This window comes from Crocodylus porosus, unplaced genomic scaffold (assembly GCF_001723895.1).
Source record: "Crocodylus porosus isolate Cpor-Errol unplaced genomic scaffold, CroPor_comp1, whole genome shotgun sequence".
Classification (NCBI taxonomy): domain Eukaryota; kingdom Metazoa; phylum Chordata; order Crocodylia; family Crocodylidae; genus Crocodylus; species Crocodylus porosus.
This window is the reverse complement of record NW_017728923.1, coordinates 14983869-15002010: the sequence shown is the minus strand read 5'-3', so window position 1 is coordinate 15002010 and position 18142 is coordinate 14983869. Positions and strand designations below refer to the sequence as shown.

General features: G+C 40.6%; 1 protein-coding gene across 1 annotated transcript in view; it reads right to left on the bottom strand.

The window, feature by feature from the left end:
- ATF7IP2 (activating transcription factor 7 interacting protein 2) overlaps window positions 1-18142 on the bottom strand; it is a 53334-nt gene that overhangs the window by 2928 nt on the left and 32264 nt on the right. The window contains exons 9-10 of the mRNA XM_019540094.1: window positions 5834-5903; window positions 4868-4971 (exon numbers count right to left, since the gene is read on the bottom strand). Of these exons, the coding sequence (XP_019395639.1) occupies window positions 4868-4971; window positions 5834-5903 (174 nt within the window). The remainder of the gene's footprint in view (window positions 1-4867; window positions 4972-5833; window positions 5904-18142) is intronic.

Below are 18142 nucleotides of genomic sequence, written 5' to 3'. Positions count from 1 at the left end.
TGGTGATCTGATCGTAAAAGGCCACCAGGTTGGTCTGACAGGACCTTCCACTGATGAACCCATGTTGGTTGCCCCTAAGCATGCAGTCTCCTGCTGGCCCGTCCTGGATGTGTGCCAGCATAATTTTCTCGAACAGCTTGCCTAGGATTGAGGTGAGACTAACTGGCCTATAATTAGATTTTTTTAAAGTGGCAATCTAAGAAGATTTACTGTAAACCCAGTATCTACAGCGAACATTTGTAGGCTTCGCTTGAAAATGGATTAATACAACCATTCAGAGTCAACTCCATCAAAGGTTCTGGTAAAAGGACTGACCAAAGTAAGCACCACTGTGGATGGAACAACCCATTTTCATAGATTGCTTACATAGACTAGAACGTGCGGGAAAATTACTTCTCCCAAGACTAATGGATAAGAGTGAATGATAAGACCAGCACAAGAAACCAAAATAAGGATGAATGCTCAAGGCCTAAAATGACACAGTAAATATAACTTCCTACTTAGTTGTAGGGTTGTATTATGTCTCCATGTAGACACTAGGATGTCATGATGTCACCAAACAATGTTTTAGTATTTGATGAGAACTAAAAGGTACACAACTTCTGTAAACAAGAAGTTGTATAAGAAGGCTTAATATTTTTGCCCCCTAAGTCTATTATACCTATCTATACCTTTCCACAAGTATCATGGCTAACACACTATAATCTCTTGGCCATGTATTGTAATGATTAGGTGCTTTGTGAGTAATAAACCCTGCCAAGCTTTTGTCTTTAAGTACTAAGCCTGTGGTCACTCCTGCAATAAGATCTTCAGGGGACACGCACCATCTGCAGCAGCACAGACAACATCTTAGCACCACACACAAACTGAGGGAGTCTAACAATATTATTTCATTATCACGTGTGCAGTATGTGTTGAAGATCCTACTACTTTTTTGGTACCTTTGGCCAAACATTTGGGGTGCTGACAGACGTTAGCTACCCACTCCCTCCCCCCAAACAAACAACCCCCCAGTGCTTTACCAGAAAGCAGCAGATTATGGACCCTGGACTTCAGAAAAACAGACTTAGACTCCCTCAGGGAACAGCCTCCTCCAGGAGGCTAGTCTGAGGGGGAAAGGAGGAGGGCTGGTTTATTTTAAAGAAACCTTACTGAGGACACAGGAACAAACCATCGTGATGTGCAGGAACAATAGCAAATATGGCAGGCAACCAGACTGGCATAGCAGAGAACTCTTCAGTGAGCTTAAACAAAAAAAAAGGAAGCTTACAAGGAGTGGAAGTTTGGACAGATGACTAGGGTGGAATGTAAGAATATTGCTTGGGCATGCACAGATGAAATCGGGAAAGCACAACTAGAGTTGAAGTATGTTAGCAACAAGAGGAAAGTCAGGGAAAGTGTGGGTCCCTTACTGCATAGGGCAGGCAACCTAGTACGAGATGAGGCCCAAAATGATCAAGTATTCAATGTCTGTTTTAACTCTGGTCTTCACAAGCAAAGTCATCTCCCAGCCCGCTGAACTGGGCAGCACAGTTTGGGGAGAAGGTGAGCATCCCTCAGTGGTTAAAGAACAGGTTATGGGCTATTTATAAAAGCTAGACATGTACAAGTGCATGGGACCATATGGGATGCATCCAAGGGTGCTGAGGGAGTTGGCTAATGTGCTAGCAGAGCCACTGGCCATTATCTTTAAAAACTCGTGGTGATTGGGGGAGGTCCCAGATGATTGGAAAATGGCAAATATATTGCCTATCTTTAAGAAAGGGAAGGTAGAGGATCCAGGAAACAACAGACTAGTCAGCCTCACCTCAGTCCCTGAAAAAATAATAGAGCAAGTCCTCAAGGAATCTATTTCTAAGCACTTGGAGGAGAAGAAAGTGATCACAAACAGTCAGCATGGATTCATCATGGGCAAGTCATGCCTGACCAACCTAACTGCCTTCTATAATGAGATAACTGGCTCTGTGGATGCAAAGAAAGCAGTGGATGTGATATACCTCGACTATCAAAAGCCCTGCTAAACTTTCTCCACAGCATTTTGCAAGCAAGCGGAAGAAATATGGGTTGGATGAGTGGGCTGCATTATCAGGCTCAGAAGGTAGTGATCAATGGCTCAAGTTCTAGTGGGAAACCAGTATCCAATAGTGCCCCAGGGGTCAGTACTGGGGCCAGTTTTTTTCAATATCTTCATTAAGAATCTGGAAGACAGGATGTACTGCATCCTAAGGCAAGTTCATGGATGCCATCAAGCTGGGGGTGTAGAATATACGCTGGTAGGGTTAGGATCCAGAGTGACCTAGAGAAATTTGGGGATTGGGTCAAAAGAAATCTCATGAGGTTCAACAAGGAGAAATGCAAAGTCTTGCACTTAGGACAGAAGAATCCCATGCACTGCAACAGCCTGGGGACTAACCAGCTAAGCAACAGCTCTGCAGAAAAGGATCAGGGGGTACAATGGACAAGAAGATGGATTCAAGTCAACAGTGTGCCTTTGCTGCCATGAAGGCTAACAGCATACTGGGCTGCATAAGTAGGAACGTTGTCAGCAGATTGAGGGAAGTAATTATTCTGCTCTATTTTGTGCTAGTGAGGCCACATCTGGAGTACTGTGTCCAGTTTTGGAACCCCTCCCCCCTCCACCATATAGAAAGTATGCGGACAAGTTGAGAGAGTCCAGTAGAGGGCAATTAAAATCGTTAGGGAGCAGGGGCACATGTCTTCTAAAAAGAGGCTGAGGGGACAGGGCTTATTTAGTTTGGAGAAGAGAAGACTATGGGGAGATTTGATAGCAGCCTTTAACTACCTGAAGAGTAGTTCAGATGAAGCTAGACCATTTTCAGTGGTGGCAGATGACAGAACAAAGAGCAATGGTCTCAAACTGCAGCAAGGGAGGTTTAGGTTGGATATTAAGAAACACTCTGACTAGGAGGGTGGCGAAGCACTGGAAAGGATTACTAGCAAGGTCATGGAATCTTCATCCTTGGAGATTTTAAGGCCTGGCTTGACAAAGCCCTTGATGGAATGATCCAGTTGGGGATGGTCTGGTTTTGAGCAGGAGGTTGTACAAGATGACCTCCTGAGGTCCCTTCATAATAGGACCCTATTATTCTATGGAAGAAGCAGCATATTAGTTTCATCGAGCTTCCCAGCGTCTGTATACATTAGGCCCTTCAGCAGGGTTTTTTGGCACTTTTATCCCAAGCTGATTCAATCAGCTACTGGATAAAAGCATCAAAAAGCCCAGCTGAAGTATGTAATCTATGCAGATGCTGCGCAATCCAGGTCAAACTAATGTGATGCCTCTTCTCAGCACGCACTGTGGTAGGTGCGGGGGCGTGCCAAGCAGAAAGTAACGTGCTGGTTTTTTTTCATATCTGTAAGTAACAGATGGACCCCAGCAAGTCATCTACACTCCAGTCTGGGTGAGCCAAGACAAAGGAGTCAACGCAGGCCCATGGGATATTCAAATCAATGGAAGGGCAGCCAAGCTTAGAGTTTAGTGGGAATATATAAAATCATTTTCAGTCACCTGTGAATTTGTTCTAGCAACTCATGCAAAATAAGCTTGTTTTGTGGGAAGAGCTTTAGAGAAAATTGCTTCATCACTAGCTGGTTTGGACATGTCAGCTCTTGCAGACATAAACAAACCCCCTAAATGGTGCTTTACTTTACACTCAGTGCCTTCCCATGCCAAGCCCTATGCATGCCCAGAAGAGGCATGCACCTTAGTTGGACCAGGCTCACCTGACATCTGTATAGATCAGGCACTTCAGTGTGGCTTTTTTGGTGCTTTTATTTAATAGCTGATTGAATCAGCTTTAGCTACAAGAGCCAAAAAACCCCTGCTGAAATGCCCAATCTATACAGATGCTGCAGAGCTGGGTCAGAGTAATGTGTTGCTTCCTCTGGTAAAGTACTTTTTGTTTTTTTTACATCTGCAAGCAGCTGTCATGTACAGGGGTAGTGCCACAGAGAACCATTTAGGTCACAACTACAGACTGCTTTTTAGGACCACCTATAATCAATCAAATCATCTACTCTGCAAACACCTTTTCTAACAGGTAGGGTAACTATTGAAAACTGCAAGAGGAAGAAGTTTTACGCTACCGCAAAGGAGCTGGGAACTCAGCTTTTCTACTGTATCAAGTATCATGTTTAATTGTAGACGTTTTTAAGCTGTTAACTGCTACAAACCATGCCAGAATCATAGTGAGGGAAAAATAAAATAGAACATCTATATATACACACCATATCCAATGGCTCTTTAAGCCTAAAATATACAACTCTATACCCACCGAACTCAGAATCCTAACTGCCCTACACTTGTGTATGTAGATATTGCACCTTTATAATTTTCAGACCTTCAGTCTAGCAATTTTTTTTTAGGCACAGCAATAGAACTTAGCACAAGGATTCTTGGACCTATGGCCCCCTTTCACATTTTTTCTAGATTAAAAGATTTCCTTGCCTGGTCTTTGCCTCTACAGCAATGTTTCCCATAAGCATTTTTAAAAATGGTTCATTTTAGCATGAAGCAATACTCAATTACTATTTTTTCTGTGTTTGGATTAGAATCCCCATGTTTCAGGAGTCATTATTACAGTAAAAATATTCCTTTTAAGAAATAATCACTAAAGCTTTTTTTATTATTGTTTTTATATTACAATAGGGCCTCCTAGTGGTTTAAACGAAGAAAGCTATCCTTTGTTAGCTTAATACAAATGAAATAACAATGTTACTTCATCCTGAAAAATGTTCCTATTACCATTTTAATTTTTCTTAAATTGCATATTATATGACCTGTGGAGCTTGAGAGCTGGAATTTTCAAATTCCAACATGTAAAAATAAAGAAACAATTAAAAGTACCTGACATGATGTTTGTTCCGGTAGCTCAAGACGATTCAATTTAGGATTTCCTGGCTTTGAAACAGTTTTGTTAAGCATAGATTTCTGTTTTTCATTTACTTTGCCTGTAAACAAAATACAAGTTTTAAATACAACTTTACCTATATAAGCAAGGTGAATTAAAGACATTACTTCATTTCTGTTTACTTTATTTGCACATATACATATGTCAACCCACAGATTTGAAAAGTCAATCAGCATGCTAGACATCTCCATTCCTACAACTGCTTGTTATTAACTTTTCCTTTCATCTAAGATAGTAATAACATTTGGAGAAAACAGCAATAACCAGGAAAGAAGTGTTGCTGTAAGAAGAAAACATAATATTCAGTGAACTTTGGTTACTGATAGTTTTTTTAGTATCATGAAATTGCTTCTGCAGATGGACCTAAGCAAATGCAGAAAGCATTAGCAGTCTTCAGGAAAAAAGAGGCATCATTTAAAAAGAGCATCTGAGTTATCTCCAAAAACAAGAGCCGAGTAAAAGCTATGGCACAATAATGCTTTAATGGTCTCCCAAGGAAAAATTAAATATACCTTGCCCTACATATCTTGGATTTAGGTAAATATGATAATTCAAACTTAAGATGACCCCTGTGAGTAATTAGATTCTATACAAGGAGAAAGTATAAATTTGTTATAATTTTCCATGCATATAATCTGTTTTTGATGGGATGGTTTAGTTGGGGATGATGCTGCCTTGAGCAGGGGCTAGACTAGATGACCATATGCGGTCTCTTTCAGCTTTACTTTCCTATGGTTACTGCTAGAGTGAACAGATAAAGATAAATTTTCCTTTTAAGAAATAGGTACAATTTCCAAATCAGCAACATTATTTTTCTTTCAAATTAAGTAATTTATGCTTACACCCATGTTTTAGTTTGATTTTCATCATCTCTACAAACAAGAAATCATTTCCTCCCTCACCTTTATTACAGTGGTGCTTTTCTTCTTCTGTTAGATCAATCACGGAGACTTTGGGGTTTTTTTCTGCAATCTGTAGAAAGAGAGTGTCAATTCCAATTAAATTGTTTCTACAATGGTAGAATCTTAAATTCTAGCATAAATGCTTCTATTAAAGTTCAGGAATGAAAGTGTGTTTGGTAGCTTATATTTTTTAAACAAAAATGTTCTCATGCAAGAGAAAGACAGTAGAACTAACCACTATGCATCTGTAGGAACTCTGGCAATTAGAAACATATTGTATAGACCTTAACAGATAACCAAAAGAGTCAACCAAGTAACAACACCATCTATATAGATATATCTATATGTTAAGGTCTATGCAATATGTTTCTAACTGCCAGAGTTTCTATATATCTATAGGTATCTATATATAGATATATCTATATCGATCTATCTAGCTATCCCAACACAAAAAACCTCTTGCTTCTGTACAGAGATATGAGCGGAAATTTTTCCAGTGCTGTATTTTTCCGTGGGAAATTTTCCATTTCTAAAAATTCATTGTTTCATAAAATTCATTAGTATCAATGAACAGATGCCAATACAATATTAGGCAAGCTTGGCAGTTTCGAAGCTGTAATTAATGCTCTTCAGCTGATTATCCCTATGAAGTGTGAGAGAGAGTACCATGTATGTTTTATTGATTTGTAAACAGGAGGGTAAAATCACTCACATAATAATCTAAACCAAAAATCAAGTTATGAATTCACTTAATTGGCTATGCAAGGTCAAATCAGAACCAAAGCTAAAATTCTTATTTTATCTCAGGCTACAAGTGAAAGCAAAACCAAAACTAAAACTGTGATTAGTTTGTTTCACTTTCAGTTCAGCAAACACAGAGCAGTATCTCATTTCTTTTCTGGAGTTGGGGAAGTTGGAAGTGTTTGCATAAGATCTGTTAGTTTTTTAGTGCTTTGGTTTCAAGTAGTTATTATAATGCCTACTCAAAAAACAACAACTAGTGTGTGGCATCATTATAGTGAAGTTCAAGCCACTGAAGGAAGGAAGAAAGTTGGTAGATGTAAATATGGCAGGCAGGAGTATGCTAACAACACACCAAGAATGAAGAAACATTTAATAACACGTAGAAACTGTCCTGAAAGAATACAAGCCATATACAGAAAGCTAACACAATGAAGTGGTGGAAGAACATCATCTGAGAAAAGTCTACTTCAGGAATCCTATGCAAGTAAACAAAGTAATACGTTAAACAACAGACAGTACACACTAGCATTTTGTATTGTTTTAAAGCATAATTTTAAAAGCTGTTAATGCAACTCTGGACTATTATTTATTTAAAATATTTGTATCCTGCTTTTCTGCTTGCACTAAGCTTAGGCTTAACAATAATTATTTTTAAAATTACAGAATAGATAAATAATTAACTATTTCAACCCAGAGGAGTGAGCTTAGTCCCCTGGCCAATGGCAGAGGCCAGATTACACTTCCCTTTGGGTCTGCAGTCCCAGGGCAACTGAGCATCATGTTGAGCAGTACTGTTCTTTCTGGCAAGCTCACTACCACTTCTTCTGATGGATGAGGCCGGACTAGAATAGGCTAAAATAAAAATCTTTTCCCCTTTTTGTTGCAGGAAATTGGTAGCTCAAGCGAAATAGCAGATTTGCAAAAAATGGAATATGAAAATGGTGAGTTGCCAGGTCTGGGGGAAGAAGCAGCAGGATCCTCACTTTCAAGATCGCTGTCACCCGATATACGATCCACCACAAGCAGCTGTTTGAGACAGCTTTTTAACAAGCTTTGTGGACAAAATGTCAAAAGAAGATCAAGAAAAAGCAGGAGACATTAGCTCAAGCTATAAGTTGTACACCTCTTTCCATAACTGAAAATCTATGCTGGAAGGAACATTATGAAGTAATTTGCCCATCATATAAGTTACCGTCATGTTATCCCTTATCACATTCTCTCTTAGACACAGAGTATGACAGAGTTCAAACAATGGTTACTCGAAGACTTAGTCAAACAGAATCATTGACTCTGATGTCAGATGGGTGGACTGATATATACAAGGAAATCCTTTACTGCACATTACGCTAGCAACACCTGAACCAATATTTCTGAAAGCAATTGCTATAAAATTTTCTCATCATACAGGTGAATACAAAGCCAAATTACTGAGTGAAGAGAGTGAAAGTGCAGACCCTCCAGGGTACGAGCCCTTGTAACTGATCATGCGAGTAACACGAAAGCTGTATGGTAAATATTAAAGGCAAAGTATCCTCATTTAACACTATTTGGATGTCTTGCTCGTGGGCTGAATCTTCTGGCAAGTAAATGTGAATACAGGTAAGTTTGTATTCACATACTGGCGAACTGCAAAGTGACTGTGAAGGTATTCAACACTCATCATGTTGCTAATCAGACTTTGAAGAAATTACAAAAAGAGAAGCAGGTGAAGAAAGTGCACTTTTATTGCCAGGAGAAACTAGATGGGGCTTGCTACAAAGTGTTCACATAGTTTGCTGTGCACAAAGAACTATTTGCACTGTGCTTCAATAGATGACACAATATCCCAGATTATTTCCATGTACATTCAGAAGCAGATTCTCGACAATGATGTGGTGGTCTTGGTTCAAGTTCAAGGAGCCTTCAATTTGCTACTACCAGTTTCAGTGCCTAGCAAAAAACTTGAAGGAGATGCATCAGGCCTTTCAAATATTCCAGGTGAACTGAGCTTTTGCCTTCTTGACCGCTATCCAAAAAAGAAGTAGTAGTAAAACAAATGCTTACTAAGAGATCTGAGTTTTGCTCTTACCCAGTTCATTTGGCAGCAAACCTTTTGGATCGTCAACACAGAGGACAACATTTATCAGAAGATAAATTATCTACTGCTCTCGATACAATTATGGAAGTAGCTAAGAATGTCCTCAACATCAATGAATTAGCCATGATGACAGACATTGCCGAGTACCATGCAAAAGAAAAACTTTGGAGCAAAGACTTCATGCAGCAGGCAGCAGAGAATATGTCTCCTTTCATATGGTGCAAGTGATACTCTAACACCCAACTGTTGTTCAGGATTGCTCTAAGGATCCTAAGCGTTCCACCAACACCAGCTTCTTGTGAATGGAACTGGAAGGCTTTCAGATCAATCAAGACAAAAAAGAGGAATAGATTAACATATGAGCGCACTGCTAAATTTGTTTCTATTTCTCAAAATCTCTTGCTTCTGGAGAATCAGTCAGAAGCACAGTTAGTGAAGAAGAGGCAGTGTGATAAGTTGCCCTTGCCAAAAGACTTATTGGTAAAACCATCCTTTAGTGAAAGAGAATGTGGTTCAAGTAGTTCTGAATCAGATTTGCCTCGATCTGATTCTGAAATGGAACTAATAAGTGGTGCAAGTGCTTCTACAGACAGTGACAGTGAAAATCAGTGGAAGAGAGTTAAACTCCGTTGATGCAGATGAGTGGATAACCATGGCATACCATGCACAGTTCTTTGGATGTACTAAAATTAGTGTGTCAACAGTTTTCAGTGCTTTCATTTTTCTCTTAAATTTAAACAATGCAAGGGAAGTACATATTATTGTGTACTGCCTTTATATTTTTACAAGTATTGCAATAAAAATAATTTCTTTCCACATAAAGCTTTGAATTTTGTTGAATATAACATTTAAACCACATTAAGTCTGCTGTATTTAATTTTTTTCCTAATCAAATATTTCAGTTCAAATACTTCTGCCTATTGGGACATAAAACTATTGGGGGAATTTTTTGAGTTTCGTTTACTAAATGTAAGTCAAGTAGACATGCTAAATGTAGGCATGGTTTAAAATGAGATTTCAGATTAAGTACATCTTCTAAATGCCAAAAACCATCTATAAAATTATTTTGGGGATTAAAACAAATAAATCTTTTTTTGTTTAGGAAAAGTAGATTTGTTCAGTACTCTTATTAATTATAATAATTCAATTAATTAACCTGCAGTATGATTGAATTTGTGATGGGAAATCAAAAACCATCACCCATCAATCAGACTCTCTCTTGAATACTACCGCACCAACATTCCCTTTTTAGACACTATGATCAATATTCAGAATGGTAAAATACAAACCACCATATACAAAAAATCTGTGGACTAACAAACATATTACACAAAACCAGCAACCACCCTAAACACACCAAGAAAACTATAATACATAGCCAAGCCCTCCAATACCACCAGATTTGAACTGAGAATACCCAGGACCATCACCTCGCAAGGGCTTTCATCATCCTCCAGAGAGATAGATCGTACTTTTGAAAGAGCTACCCAGACACCATGTGAAGAATTACTGCAGTACAAAAAGAAAATCCCCACAAATTGCCCACAGTTAGTTACGATGTACCATCCTTCCCTGGAATCTGTACAGAAAATCCTCAAATAATTGCAACCCGTATTAGAAGAAGCCCTGTCTCTTAAAGAGATCTTTCAAGAACCACCCATCTTAGCCTTCAAACAAACACTGAATCTCACTAACTTCATCACCAGAAGCAAACTTCCTGTGGCCCAAAGCACACCAAATGGATCCATACCATGCCGGTACAAAAAAATCTAAAACCTGCTAAATCATCTCTACCACTTCCACCCACAATAACTACATCCGACAACAGAACCATCACCATTTCTAGATCTTACATCTGCACCTCCAGAAATGTAATATATCTCATCCAGTGCACTGAATGCCTGATGAAAAATAGGTAGGTGAAACCAAGCAACAACTGTGTACCAGAATGGGAGCACACCAAAAACCTATCAAAGACAAAAATACCTAATTACCTGTGGGCGCACAATTCTCATAAGCTAATCACTCTCGCTCCAATTTCTCCATTCAAAGAAAATTTACAAAACTCCTTTTGTAGACAAGCCTACAAACTTCATTTAATAAATTTAGTAGATATAAAAAATCATGGACTAAATATGGATGTTGGATTTATGGCACATTATAACCTGCCATCTAATAACCTCAGGTAACGTGTCTGCATTTTACCAGCTGCATTCTTTTATCACCAGTTCAACACTTCCCCTTGCCCCGCCACCTGTCTCACACCTATCATCTTCCACCCCTCTGATCCACACTATGACGCATTTGCATTTTAACAGACCTGCATTTTTGCTCCTATTCTACCCAGAAGATGACAATTCACCAGCAGACTCTCTGTATGCCTGAAAAACTGTGTTTGCACCCAAAAGCTCACAAAGAACAATTTTTCCTAGTATTTAGTCGGTCTAATAAGAGATATCATGACTACCCAAAGAACCTTGTCTGCATAATTCAATTAATGAGCTTAACGACTTATTTAAAATACTTATTTAGAATCATTTTAAATAAAATGTTATTACAAGTTGATCTTAACTGCATATCTTTCCTCCTATTATTTTATGCAATTGCTTTGTGTTGCTCTACTGCTGTTTGCCTTAGTATGCTGCAGGAAGTAAAAACAGTTTTTTAAACTTACCATCTTCTCTGCATTTCCCTGGATAGTATTAGACTACTCAGAGGTAGGCATATAGCAAAAATCAGATAACCCAGATATACTAGTTCTTGCACTTTTAGAGGGTTTTTTTTTTTCTAGTGGTAGAAAAGTTGTTCAAAGTGATAGGAAATCTTGCAAGGAACATTTATATAGATTCAGATTTTAAAAAAATCAGAGCAATCTGGACATAGTCTGTCTTAAAAAACGTAAAACAAATGAAAAACCCATATATATCACTTTCCACTACTAAGCGTTCACAACCACAAGCTTTATCTACATAAATGTATTTAGATTGGCTTAGGCAAATGACAATTTGAACAGCAAAGAAGTTATATAATATTTTTAACAGTTTTCTGGAGGATCAAACAAATTCTAGAGATCCAATGTGAATTAAAAAAGAAGTATTAATGCAGAGTATCTGAATACCTATATAAAGCATCTTAGGTGTTTAGTTAAGTGTACTAACTACCTAGTTCAACCTTACAAAGGGAAGGAATGACGTTAGACTAGAAAATTAAGTGAATCATTTTCATATACATATATGTCAGTAACTGAAGTACTAGTTTTTAGGAGAAGTTATTTTCTTTTCTATTCTTTAATTAAAATCCAGGGCTGCTTGCAGACATGGGGAAAACAATAAAAACTTTAAACTCAGCATGCTCCTGCATGGAGCCCAACACATGCACAGAAAGGCAGCGTGTTAGTTGCACCTTGGTTTCCCAACGTCTGTAGAGAGCAGGGCTTTAGTGGGACTTTTTGGTGCTTAGCTAATAGCTGACTGAATCAATTTTAGCTAAAGCACCAAAAACCTCTGCTGAAATGCCCGATCTAAACAGATACTGCAGGGCCAGGTTAAAGTAATGTTCTACAGCTTCTGGTAGAGCACAGCCCCCAGGGAGGTTTAGAGTACTTGAGAAATGGAGCCCTGAATGAAGAGATGGTGGTGGTGGCAGCAGCAATCCCTCATGATCAAGGATGATCACTCCCACGGGTCAAGTAAAGGGTTGTAAATGAGTCCACTGATGGCTAAGAAGGCTGATCATAGAGCTGCAGACTCTGGCAAATGCCACAGGTGATGGTTAAAGAGAAGGTCAGGCCAAGGATTTCTTTGTCTGGTTTCCTTTCCTTCCGTTTGTTGTTTTTCTGTCTCCAGGGTGAGATGGTTTTCCTCAAAGTAAGATGTACCTTCTCTCACAAGGTGTTGCCATGTAGCTCTGTCCCGAGCTATTTTTTTTTAGTTTCCAGTGTCAACGGCAAACTTCTTAATTCTCACCTTGAGGGTGTCTTTGAACCATTTTCTCTGGCCCTTTCATGTCCTTTGCCTTGGCTGAGTTGGGAATATAGCAGTTGTTTTGGTACACATACATCAGGCATGCACACATAGTGCCTTGTTCACCATAGCTTGTGTTGAGTAATCAACACTTCCATACTGGTGGTGTTAGCGTCAGTGAGGACACTGGCAGTTGTGTGACAATCCTCCCACTTCATTCCCAGGATCTTCTGGAGGTAGCGCTGGTGATGGCATTCCAAGCTTTTCAGGTGGTTCCTGTAGGTAACGCAAGCATCACAACCATAGAGGAGAGCTGGGGTCACCACAGCCTTATATAGTAGGAGCTCTGTTTGAGTCCTGATATTGTGATTGTTGAACACATGATGATACAGTCTGCCAAAGGCAGAGCTGGCACATCAGATCCTGTGCTGGATCTTCTCGTTGATGTCAGCCTTCCAACATGGCTGTCAACGTATGCAAAGTTTTCAACGTTCTCCACCTCCTGTTCATCAATAAGGATTTTTTCCAGGGGAGCTGATTGGCCTAGAGCAGGCTGGTGAGGAACCTTTGGCTTTTTTTTAACATTAACGGTCAGTCCCAGGCACTGGTATGCTTGAGAAGCAGTTAAGGGCTGTTTGCAGGTCCTCCTCTGTATGTGCAATGACATCACAATCATTGGTGTACTGAAGTTCCACAATTGAGGCCGAACTAACTTTGGTTTTGGCAAATAACAAATATTTAGTTTTGGGATGTAGGCAGGGGAGATTGAAAAGATTCCCTTTCATCCTGTACTCAATGCTCATACTATGCGGCAGACGGTCACAGATGAGCATCTTGATGACCACAAGAAAGATGGAAAACAAAATTAGTGCGATAACATGGCTCTGCTTGATGCCAGTTTGAATGGCAAAATGCTTTGTAGTGGAGCCACTGCATAGGATGGAGGCAGTTATCTGCTCACGAAGGAGTATTAGAATGGTGATTAATTTCCCAGGGTAGCCAAACTTCGATCTTCCATAGAGCCTCTTGGTTAACAGAGTCAAAGGCTTTGGTCAAATCAATAAAGGCCATTATACAGCTTCTAGTGTTCTTGGCATTTTTCCTGGATCTGCTGGACTACAGAAGTCATGTTCATGGTGCCTCTTGGTGGTCTAAAGCTACACTGAGGCTTGGGAAGGATTTCCATGGCAAGAAGGAACAAGTCAGTTCAGCAGAAACTGAGCAAGGATCTTCCAAGTGATGAAGGAGGCTGATGCACATCAATAGTTTCCAGTCTCACTTATCTCCATTTTTAAGAATGGTGACAATATTGCCATTTCTTAGGTCAGCAGACATTTCCTCAGTGCTCTAGATTTAAAAAAAAACTGTGTGGAACAAGTTGGTCATTGTTTCCCCACCAACTCTGAAGACCTTAGCTGGTATGCCACCAGGGCCAGATGCTTTGCTGTTCTTCAAACTGTCTTACTCACCTGGTGGATGACTTCAGAAGTTGGTGGACTGGCAAGTGCTTCCCTCACTGGATGCTGCAGGATGGATTCAAGAGTTTCAGTCACCACTGATTCTTGGTTCAGGAGCTTTTGGTAGTGCTCCTTCCAGCTGTTTTTCATGGATTCATTTCTGAGGAGTGTAGTGCTGTCTTCAGATCTAAGCAGGGTACGTCTGCAAGAGCTTGGTTCATACACAGCCCTGGTTGCACTGAAGAAGCTCTGCATGTCACGACTGTCAACAAATTGTTGGATTTTGGTCAAACCAGTCCTAATGGCATTGGGTGATAAAGCCAACTGATTCTGTGCAAACCTCATGGATGGTCTCCTTTAGAACTTGCCAATCTTCCTCAACACAAGTACTATCATTTTCAATCCAAGAACTGGCAAGTTTCTTGCTGAGATATGTTTGGAGGGCTTCATGGTGTCTAGGGGTCTGAAGACATTTGATGCTCTATTGTCTTCAGACCGATTTGGGCTGTGTGTTCAATGTTTAACACAACCCTAATAGACATGATTGAGTTCACTAAATGATCAATACAGCAGTCATCGACTCCTCTCATAATTCATGTGATATAAACGTCTTTTAGATAACACTCTTAAAATGGAGTAGCTGAGGACGTGCCATTGTTTCAAAGGGGGGGGGGTATTACCAAGTTGTTTTGTACCTATCATGTTGTCTGAAGACAGAGTTAGTAAAGACAAGGTCATACTCTGCACACACTTACCAAGTAAGAGGATGCCACTGGAACTGGCCTTCCCCACTCCTTCCTTCCTAATAGTGCCCTTCCACCATTTAAGGAAGTATGGGCTGGATGGACTGTAAGGTGGGTAGAAAACTGGCTGGTGCCCTGGGCTCAGAGAGTAGTAATCAAAGGTTCAATGTCTAGTTGGCAGCTGGTAACAAGTAGAGCACCCCAGGGGTCGGTCCTGGGGGCTGGTTTTGTTCAATGTCTTCATCAACAACCTGGAAGATGGCATAGAGTGCACTCTCAGTGAGACTGCAGATGACACCAAGCTGGGGGGAGTAGTAGATACGCTGGAGGGTAGGGCTAGGATTCAGAGGGATCTAGACAAAATTGGAGGACTGGGCCAAAATAAATCTTACGAGGTTCAGCAAGGACATGTGCAATGTCCTGCACTTAGGACAGAAAAATCCCATGTACCAGTACAGGCTGGAGGCTGACTGGCTGGGCAGCAGTTCTGTAGAAGAGAACCTGAGAGCCCTGCACTGGCTGTGTGCCCCCTACTGGCCTGAAAAGGGGGGACACAACTCACCACCCCCACTGCTGCTGGGGGGGTAAGGAACATGTTACCAGCGTGGGGCTCCCAAGACAAAGGCAGCAGGGTAGAGAGCCCCAAGCCTACAACAGGTAGCCCGCATCTGCCCCTCATACAAATCTGGGGGGCACATACCCCCCCTTGCCTCCCCTGCAGGGGGGTGCACAGTGGTAGAGAGCTGCTCCCTTACCCCAAGCTCCCTGGACAAGCTGTCTATGACTCCATCCTGCTCTGGGTCCTGTTCACCACCCTGGCTGGGCCCATTCACCACCAAGCCCCTGCCCCATTCTCTTCCTCACCCTGGAGGCCTCTATCTGCCCCCTGCTCCCCATGCTCCTTCCTTTCCACAAACCTACCTTCAGGGAACTGCTCTCCAAGCTGCCTGGCAGCATTCCTGGCCACATGCATACATGCAGCTGTGCACATGCACACAGTGTCCGGGGGCTTCTGCCAGAAGGCTTAATTAATTCATAGATGTTTGGGTTGGAAGGGACCTCAGTAGATTATCAAGTCCAACCCCCTGCCCTGGGCAGGAAAGAGGACTGGGGTTAGATGTCCCAGCTAGGTCTAGCTTCCTCTTAAAGACCCCAAGGTAGGGGAGAGCATCACCTCCCTTGAAAGCCCATTCTAGATTCTGGCAACCCTCACTGTAAAGAAGAGCATCTCATATTCCCCCCGCCGATGAATTTGTAGGCGGCCACAACATCACATCTCAGCCTTCTCTTGCAGAGGCTGAAGAGATCCTCAATTACATTTAACAGTGAACATTATCAGCTACACTGGCCAAAAAAAAGCCAATAGATGATAACGTAAATTTCCCTTTTATCTGCCAATCTTATTCTTACTGATAGTCTCAAGCTTACATACACGTATAAACGTATCTGGGAATTTCCCTAAAAGATGGGAAGAGAAAAGAGCCTTGCTTTTTCACAACTTAGAGTGTCCCCCAAGAGGTTCATAAGGAGGCTAATATATCCTTGATGTGACTGCTAGCAAATGTTTATTCTCTGCCCTATAGTGAAAGGAACTGTAATTCTTACAGCTCTGAAGGTTTGCTATAGATGAGATCTTTTCTTTTGACTTTCTAGAAGGTAGTCAGGACTGATGGCCCCTTACTATACATTTTAGGAAGTTCACACCAGAAGGGCACGGGGCCTCTTCTGCTCATTCAGTGCACAGGAGCTGAAGTGGGACAACTGAGGGCAGAAAAATGTAAGGAAGAAAATATATGAGGCATGTTTCTTCATCTACCAGAAAACTCCACAAGTTCTGCAGAAAGGGAGACAGGCTCTGGATGATCAGTAGCTTTGCATTAATACACTGTACCTACCATTTTGGAAGCTGTATGCTAAAAGCAGAAGTAGACTGGGGTGGAGAAAAAGGAAGGGAAACAACCAGTATGGGATATTTCAGAGCTGCCAAGTGTATATGTACTACTTTCAAAAAGGGCAAACCATAATCCACAGAGTTAGGAGGATATGCACTCTCCTGGGATTATGCAATTAGGGTAGTGAGAAGAGCCTGCTAAGGTTGTAAAAGAAGCCAGAAAAGTTTGTATGCAATCCCTCACTCTATGCAGTACTGGGGGAAGAGGGAAGGTAGTGGCATGGTTCCAGTCCATACTTCTCTGGTCTAGTACATGTGAAGACAGACAGCTTTAGTTTTGTACCCTTTAAGAAGTTCATGAGAAAAAAAACTATACAGATTGTCACCTTCTCCCAAAATCCCTGTTTTCTTACTTGTTGTCATTTTCAATTTTTATTAAGAATCCAGAATCATCAGGAATTTATCCCTGACTCCATCCCTGCGGAGTTTAAGAAAGTTTTAAGACAGCTGTTGACTTCTCATTTGTGCCGTGACCTCTACCAACTCTGTAGAGCTTTAGGACTCAAACTTCTTGCATCAAAAATGGATCATCAGTCAAAAAGACTTAAAATCTTGCTGTTATTTCTCATCAAGGCCTATACAAGATTAAAAGACTTACAAGATGACACTCCAAAAGACAGGTAACGAACGGTAAGCTCCAATAAACCTATCTTCTGTAATGGGTTAGCAAAATGGGCTGATGTTTTGACCCCTGTATGGGAAGGGTGACTAGTTTCCCAAACCTGTATACACTACTACACTGGGAAAGGAGGAGTTTTGCTTCCCTAATCTTTTTTCCTAAACCCTCCTATACTACATATATCCTAAAACCAGCCAGAGCAAAATATATTTTCTATGAGCTTTGGAAGAGCAAAGGAAGGTCTCCCTGGTTAGATGAAAAGTTCTTGGGAGGGTATGACAGATGGCAAAGATAATCTCTGAAATGTTCCAAAACTTTTGACAAATGGAATATAACCTGCTACCATTTAAATTTACAGAAAGAAATATGAACAGCTTAAGGAGGGCAACTGGCACAGGACTTGAGAGAAACTTGAGACTACAATTTACTTTGTTTCTTGAGGACAGACAAAAGAGGAATGAAAGGGTTTTTTTGGGTGTGGAGAAACAGTTTTGCTTATATTTTAGATTTGATGATACTTATTTTCTAGTCTGCTCTTCCTGATCTTGCACAAGGATTTCAAAGCAATTTATGGGGAGCTCCTAGTTGAAGGGTGGGGTGCTGAATCTTTTTAAAGTTATCTTTAATGCAAAATGTAAATCATTGAAACTATTTACAAAACCCAAACTATAGCTTAACAGTGACAAAAGTCCCTTCTTATCTCACTGCCTCAGCTTTTCTCTCTCATAATCTTATTGTTTCACAAGTTCTCTGGGC